The sequence below is a fragment of the Hakea prostrata genome, chromosome 1, assembly GCF_041222555.1.
Source record: "Hakea prostrata isolate BN-2017 chromosome 1, UWA_Hpros_2, whole genome shotgun sequence".
Lineage (NCBI taxonomy): Eukaryota > Viridiplantae > Streptophyta > Magnoliopsida > Proteales > Proteaceae > Hakea > Hakea prostrata.
The window spans coordinates 28,009,246-28,027,737 of NC_142600.1; the positions used below are offsets into that span (position 1 = coordinate 28,009,246).

At 36.6% G+C, this 18,492-nt stretch overlaps 1 protein-coding gene across 1 annotated transcript; it reads right to left on the reverse strand.

Moving 5' to 3' along the window:
* Positions 1-3,553: 3,553 nt before the first annotated feature.
* LOC149028587 (transcription repressor OFP11-like) lies at positions 3,554-4,445 on the reverse strand. Its single transcript, XM_089148795.1, has one exon. It carries the CDS (start codon positions 4,356-4,358, stop codon positions 3,648-3,650), a length of 711 nt encoding a protein of 236 aa, XP_089004921.1. The 5' UTR covers positions 4,359-4,445; the 3' UTR covers positions 3,554-3,647.
* Between the last annotated feature and the right edge of the window lie 14,047 nt (positions 4,446-18,492).

Consider the following 18,492-nt stretch of genomic DNA (forward strand, 5'->3'; position numbering starts at 1 on the left):
GATTAAAAATCTCAATCCTCTATGTCTTCTCCTCCTGATTTATTATGTTGGCCACCAAATCAAACTAAATCACACTTCTGCGGTTTCACCCTTGGGATCTTATAAGACTCCAATGTTGGATGTTGGAACCCACAGGTGACAGCTCCCTCCATATATATGTCTACAGTCGACCCATCACGTACCAACTGACCAGTACAAACCCGATCAAGATTCCCCTCCAACCCCATGAAAGGAAATGACCCAATCTTGCATCAACAAATTCACAGTCAGGAAATTAATTTTTCTTCATAAGATGCTCCCATTTGGAATCGAGGTTTATTTTTGACAAAGAAATGCACCATCCATTTCCCTTTCGATGGAGAACACATGTTCATCATTCACATCTAAAGGTTAAGATTAAATTAAAATTTAAAAAACTTATATTTTTTAAATTTTACTTCAACCTTTGGATGTGATTGATAGACAAATGTCTTTCATCCAAAGAGAAATTGATGGTCATTCATTTTTCACAAACGTCAGGCCACCTTCGCAAGCAACGCCTTGTCATGGAGGAAAGAATCTCTAAAGCAATTATCCCTTTTTAGAGAAAAAAAATGTTGAATATTTTACTCTATCTAGATAAATTTTTATAAGGATATTATCCGATTTGATAAATAATTATCCAAATCTTAATCCGATTACTTAGTAGACAGATACAGATATTTTTTGATAAGAAAATTTTCAGATATGGACACCCATAAATGAATACAAATTGCGAATTCAAATTCATAAGCAAATTTTGACTATCCGTTTATAGGTCTATTTTTACCATTGTGTGTCACATTCAATTTAGTTTATCTTATTCATAAGCAAATTTTGACTATCGGTTTAAAGGTCGATTTTTTACCATTGTGTGTCACATTCAATTTAGTTTATCTTATTGAATCAGTCAATTCCAATACAAAAAAAAAATCTACAAATTTTTTTTTTAAATAATGGAGATTTGAGAAAACTAGTTGCAGAGGATATTGTATATTGAGGTTGACGTTATCTTTAGTACTTTTCAAGTCACTTCTTTGGGGTTGTGAAGGGCCCAAATGACTTTTTCAGTGGAGAACTTTTTTTTTCTTTGTGGGATTTGAGTTTCTGTTTAAGATAGCTATGATTGGTCCAGAAGGTTGAATCAATCTCAGATTTTTAAATTTTGGCAAAAGTTGTCAAAACTTTTGCCAAAATTTTAGAATCTATTATTATTATTTTTTTTTTTAATTTCAACCTTAAGTTTTAATAGGTTTTTCGGGACATTCTGGCATGATTCTCAATTTTTATCGTAATTTAATGTCAATAAAAATACTAAGAGTATTATCTTTGCTTAAAATCTAATCTAAAATAGTGTTCCCAATCGTAACATGTCTTCTAAGATGAAAAATTCTAAGATCTGACTGAGACACTATTGGATCCACACATTGCACGTATTTTTTAGTAAGAACCATGCATGCAAGTATGCATCGAAAATGAAGACTGACTCAAACAAAGCCAATCCACACTTGGAATGTAAAAACAGCTCTATGGAACCAAAGTTGAAATTTTGCTTGAATTGAGCGAAATTTCAAACATTTCACCTCTTTTATAAACCGGGCAAAATTTCGACCGATGCATCCACATTTTCATCCTGAGCTAAATTTTTGTTTTCATGGCGACCGAAAACGAATTTGCAAAAATTTTAAAAAAAATTCAAACTATGGTTCATACATGTATACATCCTGGAAGGTTTTTAAGTCACATCATCCATGAGTATCTGCACAACTGTTTCTTAACTGTTAGGTCTCATTCATTTTTGTATTTCTAGGGTTATTCTATAGTTTAGTTCCTCACTTAGTTCAAAAACTAATTGTTTTAATTGTAACTACCATTCAAAACTTGGAGAATCAGGCAAATCAAACCTAATGAAGGGAGTTGAGGTTTTTATTTCTTCTCCAAGTGAAGGGGGGAATTTGGCCATGGCTTTGGAGGGGCCTCTGCATTCATTTTTCTTAGATATTCTAGTTAATTAAATATTTCTGAATATAAAACAATGAGTAGAGACTAAACTTATAAATCTATTTATAAAGTTGGTCCCAAAACTCGTGGCCCCTAGTGTTCCAAAAACTAGGAAGGAAGCAAAAAATAACTTCCCATGCACCCAATTAACCTTAATCTCTCAATAATCAAAGAGATCTGGTAGTCTGGTTTATGGAGTCATTTCTAGGTTAGAGATTGGATAAGTATATATAACGCAGACTCCATTGCGATCTGAAGAATAACTTCTGGTAAAACCAAAACAGACCTAATTCACTATTCTAACTCTACATAAAATTGTCATTCTTGTTGGCTCCCATAGAGGTGCAAGAAGGTGACTGACACTGATTAGGTTGCCAAACCAGGCCAATCACTTGCCCTTGCATGTCTATGTCGACTGTTTGTCCTACATACATTTCACAGTCCACACCAATGTAAGATAATGACATTTACGTCAACAAAAAGATAGGTGTCAGACAAGGACTGTATATGCAAATTAGCTAGCTGGAACCACTGTTGCTACCAGACCAGCCACACAAGAAGACATAAGCAGTGGCCATGGAATCCATCCATCCTCCATGTGATACTTCAGTTCTAGAGACCCCAGAACTTTCACATGTTAACCCATTTGACCGGTCTAAGAGTTTTTCATCATCTGGGTGTGTGTGTGAGTGAGAGAGAGAGAGAGAGATTTCTTGCCTTGTAACTGTAAGCAAATCAAGGTGGTGAAGCTTATGGTAGAGGCATGGTAGTTCGCATTCCAACACTGCAAGGCGACCTATGGGTGACAATCTCCATTAATCCCTATAATTAAAACTTACCCATATTATAAATAGGACCAACGTGACCAGATTACCTAGAATTAGGGTTCAGTTATGGAAACCACGTCTCGTTCAGCCATCAACGTGGTCACAGCAACCCAATTCGTTAACAATGGCACAATTTACACAGCTGATCTGAAACTGAAAGCCATTTACTTTAAAAGATATCATTCATTGAGAAGGGGGAAAAAAATCTGTTCAAGGCAGAGGGAGAAAAAGATTTCGTCACAGTAACCTAGAATTGAACCTGCGGACAACTGCTTCACTAAAAGCACGAAAAACAACATCTCTCTCTCTTTCTCTTTGTGTTTTGTTTCTTTTCATTTCTTACTTATATCGAACATGCTCAGTGCACAGACGACCAGTAGTCCAAATCGTCCAATTGGGCAGGTCTGCCATTGCAGACCCAGTGAGATAATGTCGACAAAGGTGGGCATGAATTTTACCCTTCCCTCAGACCCTAACCCTAACAAAGAATCAAGTAGATGGGTTCAATCTATTTTTACCATATCTGTCATCTGTGATAGCGTGGAGTCTCTGGGTGTTCGTTTGCTGGGATCTTCTCTGTGCTCCATATACAGTCAGGAACTTTTTTAGAAGAAAAACAAAAAGGAAATGCAAGTAAGATAATGAGAGAGAGAGAGAGAGAGAGAGAGAGAGAGAGTGAGTGTAACAAGACAACATAAAATGCTATATACAAACAAACACAACCAAAAGTACCAACAAGAAAGACAGAAACGTTACCACAACTGAAATTCCTAGAAAAGAGAAAAAGTAATAAGTAATACTTTATGAAATGGACATGGTACGCAATCGCCATGAAATCATACAGCTGCCGGAGGAAACGTCGGAGCCAAAGGGATTGCTGCTGCTGCTTTCATCTGATTCCGTCGACGATGACGACGATTCCATGAGACTGACGAGGAGATCAGAAAAGGCGCCGATGATGAACTTATGGGTTTGTTTAGGGTTAAGATTCAGATAGCACAGAAGCAGCTCTTGTAAGTAATCCCAATCAGCCCTTACGTCAAGCAATTGGCGTGCGTCAACCATCTCCTGCATTGATCGCCTGAAATCCGTATAAGGATCCGGCGAGTAAGTTAAGATAGGAATGCTGCCGTTCATTAATAGTTTTTCAGTTTCTTCAGATAGAGAATAACGATCCTGTAGCGAATCGAGTGAATCAACAATAGAATTGGAACGACCAGGGGAAGAAAAGAAGAAGCGTTCAGAAGCGAAGACGGTAGCGAAATCAGGCACAGTAGTTTCAAGGTCTTCACAGTCTAATGATGAGAAATCTTCGCTCGAAAGGCTCATTGATTTCGAAGTTGAGGTTAGATCGTACAAAGAGTTGAAATTCTTTACCAGAATCGATGTTGTGTGTGTGATATTCTCGTCATCGCTCACAGCAAAAGACGTGCGAGGCGATTGCGTTGATACTTTTGGGCGTTTGCGTTTTGAAAAGCATAGGTGAAGGTTTCTGCCAAGCATATTCGCCATTGTTTGCTTCTATCACCTTCTTCTTCGTCTCCCCTGCGAGCACCAACCAAAGCCGGAGAGCGAAAGAGAGCGAGAGCGAGAGCAAGAGTAAGAAAAGTAGTTGCAGGTTCAAAAAGTGAAGAAATTAGAAACTATATATGGCCTCTAAATGTGAAGGACGAGACTAGGCATAGGCCTTGAAAGGAAAAGAAAAGAAAGACATGCACATGAGGTGGGGCCCCAAGCTTCATGATGTGACGTTAGATACTTAGATATGTAGGATTTACTATTCTATCATACAGTGTAGCGTTCATCATTGTACCCTTATCACTGGGAACAGATCGGAAGGTAATTATGGATAACGTCTCGTCTAACATACGGTGGGGCGCCCTTCAAATATTCCTTCCATTGGGTCCCACTACCTCAATATCAACTTCTACGTGCATTGCAGGGAAAGGCACGTGGTTCCACCCGCAACTCCTACAATGTAAGGTTCCTAAAAGGTGAAAAATCTTCATCCCCAAAATTTAGGGTTTCTACTTTCTAGTCTTGGTTAGGCTTCGGCTGTTTTAAAGCAAAAACTTTTCTAGGAAAATTTTCCTTATATATTTTCTTCTTTGGGAGTAAGTAAAATTTTTATTAAAAATAAAAAATAAAAAGTAAAAAACTAGAAGTAAAATTTTATGTCTTATTTTTTTTTCAAGTAAATAATTTTATGAAAAAATCTTAAAATAAACTTTAGGGTAAATATCACTTACCTCTCCTGTTAACTAGACAAATAACACTTATAACTCCTCTTGGATAATATCACTTACCTCTCTTTTTACTTTGGCAAATATATTAAACACCTCCCTTTTGTTAACTTTATTAGTTAAATTTAACTTTTATCATTAAATATTTTTCTAAAATCCCAAACTACCTTGGTTAAAAATATTTTTTTTAGTTTAAATCATAAGTTATTGTAATCGCTATAGCAGTTAAAATACATAATTACCATCAATTAAATAATTATTAAAAATCAAAACACCATAGTTAAAATTTAAATTATCTTTAATTATTGAAAGCCCAACATACCGTTTTGATAATTCAGTATTGAAATTGCATTTTTATATCAAGCAGTTCGTGTTTTTTTAGTTGTTTGATAAAAAAATAAAAAAAAAGGGTATGTTGGGGTTTTAATAATTAAATATAGGTTTTAAGTATGGTATTTTGGTTTTTAATAATTATTTTAATTGAGGATAATTTAGTATTTTAGCTGCTAGGGTGATTAAGGTAATTTAGAGTTTAAATTAAAAAAATATTTTCAGTCAAAAGTATTTTGGAGTTTTAAAAAGAAATTTAACATAAAAAATTAAATTTAACAATGAAAGTTAACAGAGGGGAAGTGTTTGATATATTTGCTAGGTAAGAAAAGAGGTAAGTGATATTATCCAAATAAGAGGGGGTGTAAGTGTTATTTGTTCAGCTAAGAGGAATGATAAGTGATATTTACCTTAAATTTTATGTCAAAGATAGTCTCAATCAACGTATTCAGATTTAGCTTTTCTCCAACACCATAGCAAATATCTATACACACCATAGTATGGTGTGTGTAGTGTAGATGCTATGTATAAAATCCCAATCTTTGGTCACACGGGAAATTTTCATCAAAAATGAAAATTTTTCATTTTTCTTGAACATTGATTTATTATTTAGGGTCATATAGGTCACTAGGATGGCAGCCCAACAGACAACTTAGCTATATATAAGAATATAAGGGCTGTTATAGGGATTAGCAGGAGAAAGAACAAGAAATTACTAGATGTGAAAACATACTAATCAATGGAGCGAGATGAACATGAAAACTAGTTGTATTCTAAAAAGTCATGTCGTTGAAGATGATTCAATGAAGTACTTATAACTTTCATTCCCTTAATTACATGCAACAAACTAGCTAGGAAGAATGGTAGGGTAGCTATAAGGACCACTCACAAGATCGATTATCGATCAATGCTCTTCTTGTCTTGATCCACGCTGCTCCGGCCTAACACAAAGTTCTTCCCAACAATTCCAGATTTTCAGTTATTAGATTATGGAGGGGACCCCTTGGCTCTTCTTGGACAGCAATCAGCTGTACGCCCTAACGTCTTCCATTTCTTGAAACTTCTTCAATTATTATTGTTTTTGAATGAATAAGCAGCTTCGATCAATTATTGATCAATGGGGATGAGGTGCCTCAATGTTCTAATCGATCGTACTCTGCTTGTGGATGAAGCCATATGAGATTGACGTACACACTGTTTTGTTTTGATGGGTGAATGTCAAGATTTTCCTGGAGTTCACAGACAAATAATGGTTACCTTCCCAGTTCCCAAACAGTGTTTGTCATGCTTATGCACAGCACAAGAACTGCTCAAAAGAAATTTGTGGAGGAACTTTCTTGACAGGACAAGGGGGCACGAGTTCCTCCTTGTTCTTACTGTAATTCCTTCCAGGAAACAGGTTTCAGTGTTTTTAATTTACTGTATGAGTGTGTTTTTTTTATCCTCTTCTACCAAAACAAAAGTAGGTTTTATCCTGTCGATTCATGGTTTGGGTGGTCCTAAATCTAAATCCAGAACACCTGAACCTATTGAAAGGGGAAACCAATCATAAGGATTTGGAACCTTGATTGAGCTCTGAGCCTTGAATTATTTCTCATTCTCGCCCAGAAGCTAGCGAAGAGTTGATCATAATAAATAAAACCAATTGGTTTTTCTTTTAATAGTTTTACTTTTACCCTAGCTTTGTCCATACTTTTTCCCATACGTTTTTCCCGCCGTTTTGGAGTAGCTAGCACTTGGCCAAAATCAATTAATTACCTCTTCAAGTTCAAACCGTGGTCAATTTTGATGTCCTCTTGTGTTCCACATTCTTCATCGGATGCTTTATTTTGCCTTCTTCAATTCCTTACTTTGGAGATCTTCAATTTCTTTCACCAAAAAACCAAATTCTTCTCTTTGGGAATTCTTTCCCAGTTTCCCTTCTTGATCATGTGAGTTAGGAGACCGATCCACACCCCCACACCTACTTGGAAACCCTATCTCAACAGTCTACAACATGGTCACGCTGGGTTTACATTTTTCGAAATCTTGAGCCTAACCTTAAATGCCTTAACCTAGCCTTGACCCTCTAAGCATGAAACCAGGCTGGCTGGACTAAATTAGATATTTTATTTATTTTTTAAAAGAGAGCTTTTTATAGCTAAAACAAGAATCCGGATCCTCACCCCGTCGGGGGAGCACAGACTGCTCCCCGACAGCTTTCCAACCAACCAAATACGTGGGGCCCACAGGTGAAAAATATTTTTTGAAAAAAATAAAAAAAAACTTTAAATTTTTATTTGTGGGCCCCACATGTTTGTGTGGTTGGGAAGCCGTCGGGGAGCAGTCTGTGCTCCCCCGATGGGGTGAGGATCCGGACTCCTAAAACAAGAGGGTGAAAGGAGGGGGGGTATTTTGCTTTAGTCCTGCGAACTTAATACGTAGAACTATGCAGCGAAGCGTTGGATTGGGATCCGGTTGAGATTTCAAGTGAGATCTCAATCTCAACCATTGATTTCAATAGTCGAGATCTTGATCCGACGACTGATGATCTCGTTGAACGTGTCCTGCACATTTAATGTGCAGGACACAATCAAGGTCTGAAAGGGGGACGGGTGAAGGAAATATAACATATACCCAAAGAGAATCAAACTCTTGATCTCTCAAAAAAGAGGTGTTGGTTATTGCTAGTTGAGCCAACCTCTTGGTGGTCTTGACCATGATCATAACCAAGAAATAATAAGACGACTCGTTATTCCATATTGTTACCATACTTTACTAAAAAGATATCTGATATAGGTTACAGTACTTGTGTGTTTTACCAAAAAGATATCCGATTTCAAACTTGAAATATACAAACCCAACCTAACTCTGACCCTTATCAAAATCCATATCTACTTGTTTTTAAGGACAAAATATTGAACTTAAACAAATAAACTCATAACAAACCATGAATCTCATGATCAAGATCAAACTTGTACCTTTGAACCATCTAGGATAATCTTGCAACCCCATAAATAATTCATGTATTTGAAATTATTTCCACCCTTGATCATGTGGGCTACAGGGTCCACACCCAACCCCCACTTTGTCACACCCCACTTGCCGGTATTGGACCTATCCAACAATCTGTGGGTGCAATCCACAGCCATAAGATCCATGGTTTAGCCATCAATAATAATAAATACACACGACGCCAAATCAAGATAGCAAAGAACAGTTCAATAATTAATGTAAAGAAATAGAGTCCAAAAATCTAATGAAGAGTAATAAATGTAATCCAAGGTGAATCGAAGGAAATGTATCCAAAAGAATGTTCTAGAAAATATAATGAATTAATTATTAATCTTGTCTTTCTTAGGACTGGTGCACCCTTTTTCTAGTCTCTCAATAAAAGGCGTCATAAAATCCTTTCTCATCGACCTATCCAAATGATGAACCACTTGAATCCTCTTTCTATCAATAGGTGTCATAAGAGCACTTCATGCACCCGCATGAGGCTTCGTGTTGTGCAGCACCAATTTCCATTAACATTTTCACAGTGTCTTCAGTGGAGTTCTTCCATACATAGGAACTTCTCCCGCTTCTCTGTATAGTCATCTGAAGAAAAATAGAGACAATCCACAGAAATGAGTTCTGACAAACTCAATAAGGCAACAATCCCATATACACATCGACATCACAAGCACATCTTGAGTAAAAATGAAAAGGTGATAAGCTAAAGTATGGATGCATCTAGAAGCTAACCATGCAAGTCTCTAATAAGGCAAACATGCTTTAAGATATAACACCTGCCCTCCTATAGGTAGGTCTCGTCACTTTGATCCCTCACGAACTGGCTACCTCTATTAAGATCTTGGGTAAGAGGGTACGGTCCTTGTTAATTAACATTGGTTGGGGTTGAGGTCAAGACTCTCCCACCACAAACATTGGCATGAGTACTAGTGCATGTCGGAGATTCTAATCCAATGCAAGGTCCTACGGTAAGTCAGTAACATACTACATCTGGTCCAGGTACCTCCCATATGACATCAACCAACTCAATTCAATATCCTTCTCCACCTAGGAATGAAAATCCTCACGGACTGATTACCTCTGTTGGACTCCATTCCCTAACCCTATGGTTATCCACATATCGTTAGGGCGGATGCTCTTATGTGTCCTCATGACTCCCAAGTCGCCTATTGGGCGTCCATGAACCCAACCCTTACATATGCAACCCTATCATTGCATGATCAATAGTGGATCAGTGAATCTCCTTATGGCTGGCTATCATTGTTGGATGAAACAAAGTCACGTCACTGTTATCACGAGTAATTCGACTTCAATACCCCTACCGAAAGGGTATTAATATGTGAGGGTACCTAACCATGCAATCTAGACCTCCTAGGTATGTAAACCAATAATCACGATAATGTTAGGGACATCAAAGAACAGTATCTCATACCATAATCCCTGATATTCCAAGCTAGGAATACCCATCAAGGATAATCTTCAATCATAGTCACACCAAACACATCATTCCACATCAAGTAATAAATTAAATACATCTAACATTATCTATAACATGTCATTATCAAATAAGCAAATTTAGCTACTATTACAGTAGGTTATGAGGCTACAAATATGTTCATAATGATAGGCATTTCATCATAACATTTCAACCATACATGCAATTGTAAACTTACCTATTTTAGCAGAAATACCACAAAAAAGTGTATTAAATCTTTCAAATAACCACTCCAATTGACCTCAAAGATCACCTAGATTAATATTAAGAAGTTTCATTAAGGTATGAGATCCAATCAGAGCAAAAACAACATCCAAATAGCCTTTGGAAGTAGGTCAGTTGCTTAAGCCAATTGGTCCAATCGACCTCCTTAAGCAACTGCCAGCTTTTCTGGCAGTTTTCCAAGTCTAAAATCCAGACTTTTGATCACACATCATCAATATGATTTTGGATTGATTCAACTCCGAACTTCGTTCTTAGAACTCCAGAGAGGTCACCCACATCAGATCACAGAAGAAGAATTATTTGAATCCACATCTTCTTCGACAAGATCAGCCATTGATTCAGATATGAAAATCCATCTCTTGGCATGATCCAATCGAGATCATCGATTGAATATGATCTAATCACTCCAACTCACCACTATAGAATTCTAGAGGGAGAAACTACTCTCTACAATATATTCAAATAAAATAAAAGAATGTTTAACTAACCTCTAAAAGATCTAAAAGTCAAAGCAAGATCCAAGCTTTCTTCATGAATCGAGGGTTTTTCACCACCAACCACGTATACATAGCCTTTACTTAGTCCACGGTAGCCTCATCGAATATAATAATGTGAAATTAGGTTATGGATGACTATTTATAGGGTGCTAAGGGTAAAATAGGGTTTAAATCCCGCAGCCCAACCGACTAGACGCTTGGGGGCGGTTTGTTAGCTAATCAACCGCCTTAAGCAAGTACCCCCTAGTACTTTTCAGTACTCGGGTGCTTTGCTCTCATGGTTGATCCCTAACACCAAATTAACTTAAACCAACACGTGGGGGGCTCTCACCTTATTCACAGACTTCTTCCAATTTGACTTGTCTCATGCTGGAAATCTATCTGCCCAATCCATCCGGATTTCGACTGGATCTTCTTTGGATTCCCAGTTAAGCAAGTTCTTTACTAGCATTATCCAAATTCATGAGCTTAGGGTCTAGATCATGGGCTTCAATCCGGATAGCCCACAACTCCTTCTGACTAGAACTTCGGTACTTGAACTTACAATACAAGTTTCAAGTTAGAAATACAGGGATTATTACACACTTGGCATGGACACTCAATGCCAACAGAAACCCTACAATGACAAGATCATACTCTTTACTAGTCAAATAGACACATCCATGAAGAGCTCTACTTGCGTGCTGCACAATAAATGAATAGCGCAATGTATCCTATGGTCCATATCAAGACTTGTAGTCGAAACAAAATCTCTACCACTCGTTTCACATTTAAACTTAATAAAAAATAAATAAATAAAAAAAAAAAAGAAGAAGAAGAAAGAAAGAAAGAAAAAAGAAAAAATACCACTTCAATCCATGAAACCGTCTTCTCTTACGTCTCCCATCAATGGCATTAGAACTGTCTGAACCTTGATGTATTAATTGCAATCACAAACAAACATCCATCCTTGAAACACCACTACTACTGGTGCACTTGGGAAGGTTGTACATACCCAGATTGTCTTGCACCCATGCTTATTGACTCTCTTGCTTCACCTTCACCTTCGTTGTTGGCCGGTTGGTAAAACAGTCTTGAGGCATAGATTTGGGACCCATAACAAGCCTATATAGTCTTCAATCGGTGATGGGCACCCTTCAAGTAGTACATCATCGATCCTGATTCTCTTTCCTGATGAAGTCCTTAACAGTGTCTCGTCTCTTGATCTTCCACAGTAAGGAGTAGATCATATGACAAACATTTCATAAATTAAAATTAATATGAGTTATATTGGAGAAGGACTAGTATGCTGTTAAATTGGATTTCCAAAAAAAATCACATATCCAAGAAGGAGAAAAAAAATTACTCAAAAACGAAGGAGAAAATGACTGGATTTTAGCATTGAATCTGTTTAAAAAAAATTCTCTATCTCCCTTGTACTGATTCTCCATTTACTCAAGTCTCCTCTTGAAAGTTTCACCTATAATTCCCCCCCCCCCCCCACAAAAGTAAATTCTTATTTCTTCATCTACCCTAATATTTTTAAGTAATCAACCTATCTTTTATTTTTGTCTCTTTGGTTACATGAATCATTCGTAAATGGAAAATTTATGCCCGTTTGGTTGTGTGAATCCCTAGATTCATGAAATCTAGGAATACACATTTTTATAGTAAAAACGTGAATTAGTTAGAAAAATCAACATAACCAATAGTGGGCCTTGTCAAGCGTGCTTAAAGTGAGCTTTTGTACTGGTTCCTTCGAGAGGATAATTGGGAATCATATCTGGCCATCCAACGATTATCATCAGTTGCCTCCATAACATCTTCCAACTATAAAAACAGTCACTTGGACTCTCGTTTGGTAAGACATCATTAACTCCTACACCCACCCAAGAGATGGAGGATTTTGGAGCAACACTATTCTATTTTATATTTTTATGTATGATTTGATCACTCCATTGACCTGTTATACTTTTTGCTTTATTTTCTGCATTGTGACTTTAAAGCTGTAAAGACATGTTGTAAATATGTTTAAAACTTTATATAAATATTTTATTTATTTTAATTGTGTCTTTTATCCATGGTTTTATTTAGTCCCACATCGGGTGGAGAGGATCTGATTATATGGTTTTTATATAGTAAGAGCCCAGGTATTATTAATTTACTTGAACCCTATAGTGACCCTGCCATGATTAGATAGATATATATATTAATATTAATATTAATATATCTATATGACTTGGGACTTGGGACTTGGGACTTGATCCGGAAGGGCCCAGTTTGTCATGGGCCCTATTCTGGAAAGCCCACTACTGGGTGAATACGTGGAGATGCCATTTGAGTGGCACTCTCCTGTAGGGAGGTCAGCTGGAGGTACCTTGCTGAAGAGAGTTGAGCTGAAAGGTACCCTCACAGCCTTACCCTTTCACCCACAGCCTTTGGGGCTCTATATAAACTCAATTTCGTGCTCATTCTTGACACATAGAATTCCTCCTCCTCTTTCTCTCTCTCTCTCTCCCTGTTATTCTGTTAAGCAGTGAACATAACCTGATTATACCTTGAGTAAACCTTTCTGGGGTGCAACCTTAAAGGTTTGAGCTGACTGATCTTAGGGTGAAGACACTTTTAGAACCCGTATTGCACAATTCGGGGTGTCTAAATACCTTAAAGAAAGTACTTCATGTACGTTTCAGCTCTAAAGGAGTATTGTGATTACAACAATAGTTCTGGTGTGCGGTGCAGATCCCTCAATCATCAACAAGACATGGCCGAATCCTTTATTTCTTCTCATACTACAGTCTTCTATTGGGATGCCATGTAAATTCTATTTCAATTATAGAATTTGCTTTAGGAGTATTTTACTTTTGTCTTTAAAATAAAATTATGTAAACTAGAAAGACAAATTGAACAGAAAGTTTGGTTTTACTCTTTTAGAGTGTGTCATTGTGTGATCTCTTTCCCCTTCTAGAGGCCCTCCATGAATTCCTCTCTGGTGATGTGAAACAATTTCACATATCATTTTCTTTTTCTGGCCCAGAATCCATTCTTTCACCCAGGTAAATTAGGAAATAAGTAACAGAAAGAGTTGAGACAGTGAAAAAATGTCATATAATTGAAAAAGAAGGGAATCTCAGTCAAGGATCCAGTTATCTTCATAGGATCGAGATTTAGTGAACATCATGTAGTTCTTTGTATTTTTTTTCTTTCTTCCAAGGTGAAGAAGGGAAAAGAAATAAGGAATGTAGTGATTATTTTAAATCATCATTCGGTTTACAAGCTAAAAATGGTTGGAGCAAGTTGGAAGGAGATGGAATTTGTGGAAAGGATCTTGCTTGGGGGAAAACAATTGAAGAAAATTTTGACCTATATTGTTGTACTATTTAGCTCTCCATTAGTAGTGAACCAAACATGCTATATAGCCTTCCTTGGTTTAATTTTTTAGAATTTATTGATGTTACGGTATGTTAATAATGTCTTTTGTGCTTAATGGTTCATAAACTAATAAGGCAATCATGTTTTGCAGAGTCCAGCTGTTACACAAATTTCAAATTTTGGGGGCTGAAACTCAGATTGTTCAGGTACATGGAGCAGAACAGAATTATCTCAGTTTTCTTAGTTCTACACTAGTGATTCATGGAACTCTCAAAATGCATTAAATGACCCTTAAGTCTTCCATGATCAGATCATGTTAAGATCACTGCAAAGCCTAGTAAGTCTCCTTGTCAATGGTTTTGATATCAATGGCATGGTTGCTTGAGAGCTTTGTTGAAAGCAAATGCTTTACTGAGTTTTTAGTTTATTCACTGGGATTGAGTTCTTACCGGGCATAGATTCACCAATATACAATTAGTCAATTCTAATGTAGTCCTCAGTAGGAGCCAGTTCTTCCATGATCCAATTAGAACCAAAATCGAACTTGTGAATAAGGGTTAGGGTTTGTGAAATTCAAAATTAGGGTTTATAGGATTTTAGCTTCCAGGCCCAAATCTTGATTTCAGGTATGGTGTATGGGATGATTCTTAATCCTCTCCAGTTCCCTAAAAGTGCAGGGTGTTGCAGTTTGGGGCTGAATTATTGACACTTGGCAGGCACAACAATCAACAGTCTTTTTTAGCTCAATTGACTTGTTTTTTTGTTTTGTTTTTACTGTTGTTGCTGTTGTTTAGTTTTTCTCTTTTCTTTATTTTTCCCTGATTCTTGAGCTCAGCACTGCTGGATGTCATGGCAGCCCAAACTGCAACTTTTGGAAATTAGTTAGGATATTTTTCCACTTAAGTGTGGCCACAGATCTAACCTTTTAGGTCTTCAGGTAGGCCAGATGTATCAACCGGAATTTATGACCTCCTCTTGTACATGGCCAATTTACCATCAGTTATAGTTTATCTCTTAATCCAAAAAGTTATTTGTGTTTCTGTTTATGAGTAAGTCAGTATTTATTACCTTTATTTGCACATATTCTTTCAGAATATTTATCTTCAAATTGTAGCTGAAGTTGATAGTCATAACTAGCTCAGCTCGTCTGATGTTATTAATGCTTTTCAGGTTCTATGTCCTACATGTCTGAACCTATTCTGATGGAAAATGTTTACCTCATTGATAACAAAGGCAGAATGTTTCAATGGATGTATGGAAAAAGAGTGACAACCATAGTTCTCCTAAATTCTGGTCCAAGTGATGGATGTGTTGGAATTGCTACACCTTAACTTGCTAGGATACTTCCAGACTGTATTCAAAAATCATATTACTGTCTATCGAAATTGTAATTTGGTAATTTAGTTGGAAGTTTCTTATAAAGTCATGTTTTACATTTTAGGCTTCTAGTCTTACTAATCATCATTCTGTAATTTGCATTTCTTATATAGGTTGACCTGGCAATGTTTGATAGAGAAATTCAAGACTAGTTAGAGCTGATTCATCCATTCTTCTGTTTTTATTTACTAAGAAGTTGTCTTGAGGTCTATCCCTCATGGCTTCACTACATTGCCTTTGTTGGAATTATTATTCAGTTCTTGAAAATGCTGCTTGTAGCCAGATGCGTTTCTCTGTTCAGTCAATGGTGTTACAGTCACTAAGAGAATTGATCATAGGGCCCATATTGTTGTTGGGGGTGCAGAGGTGAGGTGATCATACTGTGATGTTAATGTGCTTTGAAATCCTTATTTACTGTTCTACATTTTCTATACATCCACTTCTTCACTCTGATGCGTGCATATTATGACTGGGAATTCTAAGGCAGAAGCTCACAGACTAGGGACTAACCTTCATTGTTGCTAGGGGATCTGGTATTCAGTCTTCCATTTGTCATAGTGCTTCATTCTAGGTTGCTTAGTGGTTTCCTGGACCTAGTTTATCGATGCTGCTACTCCCACTGATGCTCTGATGAGAAGTCTCTTTGCTTATTTGGCTTTTATTGTTGGTCTATTATCTGTTGATGTTTACTTTTAGATTCTAGTGAACACCAAAAAAGAATGAAATTTTGACATGTTTATGGTGAAATTCAACAAGCATGGGCAGAAACTAAAGAGTTTAACTGCATGGAAAGCTGCTGAAGGACATCTGAATAAAGGAGAGGATAATGTTGACCAGTCCAAAAGAAGATCACATACCACAGATCCAACAATATTAAATACTCTTATGAGTTACTCAGATTTTCCGGAAATTTCAGGACAATAAATTGAAGGGGGGAAAATAAGGAGAAAAAAATTGAAGCAGGCAAGAAGACGATAGGTTAGTCCCTGTCAGATGGAGGTCTCTCACCATCGGCATCTCGTAACACTCTCTCACAGAGAAAAAAACAATCCTCAATCTAATAAACCAAAATTTTGTTGCCAAGGCCATGGCTCCTTGCAGACTTACATATAAAACCCAAGAACAGACTCAAAACACTAAAAAGAAGGGGCAATTGAAATATACTATTACCTACTTTTCTTGCCATCCCAGGGAAATTATGAATTATAAGTTATACTTCTACACCTTGGTTTTTCTTGACTACTGTAGATCTCTTAGTTTACCTACACTCCTTTAAGCAGGATTTATACATGGTTTGAAATTTTAGAAACCATTTTCTTCAGATTCTGCAGGTCATTAGTGCATGTCTGGTATGTTGGTTGTTTCCGGATATCTCTGGAGAGTTCAGATTTGGTTTATAAGTTAACTAAGATTTATGATTGTTGATAGTACATAGAATGTCATTCTGCTTAAAATGTGAATGACAGAGAGAGTTGTATTATGCTAACATATTGTTAATGACTAAAATAGTCATTCTACCTTGACCAGTCCGACCAACGGGTTCAATACAATTGTCTCGACCATAGTGTTAATGGACGGTCCAACCATCGTGTCAAGAGTACCTGATTAGGATAAACTTCTATCATCTGCCAACTTCCTAGAAAGGATAAGTCAGGTAAAAGACTCTTTCTAGAATTACTTTCCTAACAAAACTCTTCTTAGAGTTATATTAGGAGTCTAACTCTGATATCTAAAGCTATATAAGCACCTCAGGCAAGCTTTATGTAGTAAGTATTCATACTTTGTGTGATCAATTACTTGAATTCTCTATTGAGTAGTTGAAATCATATCATTGGTATTGACTTGCTCGTCGGAGACGTACCTCGACCACACAAGGTCGAGCACGTATTTTGCAGGTTCGTGACAGGGAAGGACAAGCAAGATTTCGTATCAACACATACCATTTCAAGACACTAACAAGAATAAGGTCTTGCTATAGTACTGGATGTAACAGGTGCAAGAATTTGATCAATAAAATGTATGAAGAGTTTGGCCCTTTCTGTTTCTTAATCGAAGTTCTTTTCCTGATATTTTTAACTTTGGGTATTAGATATTTCATCAGAGTTAAGTTGTAGCTTGAACATGTAGCACCGAATAAATTTGCTTTTCTTCCAATTTGCTGGGTTATGGGGATTTTGAGTTTAAGAAACATGCTCAGCAAACAATCATGAACTTTATTCTTTGCAACATTGTTTGGCTTACAAGAATGACTACATTAAGTTAATTTTGATATAACCTTTAAGTGTTGTCTACAGTCTTTTATAGTTTGTAGTAGCTGAAAAAATATTCCAACTTAGAATTGACGAATTAGTCATCTTCAGTCCTTTTGAGTTGCTACAATTCCTCCTTAATCGAGTCTCCACCCCCAAACTATTGCTCACTGCCTTGACTTCTCTTTGTCGTTCCCATAGATGGTAGCAAACTGTTGCATTCAGTTACGACTCAACTGCCAAATCTGTCACATCCACTTAACCAGTATTCAATCCACCCAAATACTCGAAGGAGTGATCTACAGTCACAAGATCAAGTTTCAAGTTAATCACACACCACACCATATAATAACATAATCATGAGCAAGAATCAATAAAATAATCAAATGTTTAAATAATATTAAGTATAAGGATCTCAGATGGAAAACGAAGTCAAAACTTGAAAGTGAAACTATAAAGAAGTCAAATCTCCTAAGGTTTACATCAAGTATGTGTCTTTAACCAAATGATAAATATAAAACTCAAATGTCTTAGTTTCTAGAATAGTATTCGTCTTCCAAAGTGTAGGACTAATCTATGTATGTGTATAGTCAAGACATGATACATGTCACCGTGCACATCGTCACTCTAGTAATTTGATATATTGTCCACATCGGTTGTCGGCATCTCATAATCTTGAAACGTCGAGGTATCTTGATCTCCAATAGAATCTAAAACAAAATTTCACAAGGGATGAGTTCAAAAGAACTCAACAAGTAATTCAAATACATATATTCAGCATTCACAATGTGAGAAAACTCGTGATAATATGATATTAGTTGGAAGCTAGTTCTATTTGAACTATAATTTAATTACACTCGGAACCATTTGGTTAAACCATTGACA

Excerpts from the sequence above, each read along its gene's own strand:
- LOC149028587 (XM_089148795.1), bottom strand. The coding sequence starts at position 4,358 with ATGGCGAATATGCTTGGCAGAAACCTTCACCTATGCTTTTCAAAACGC.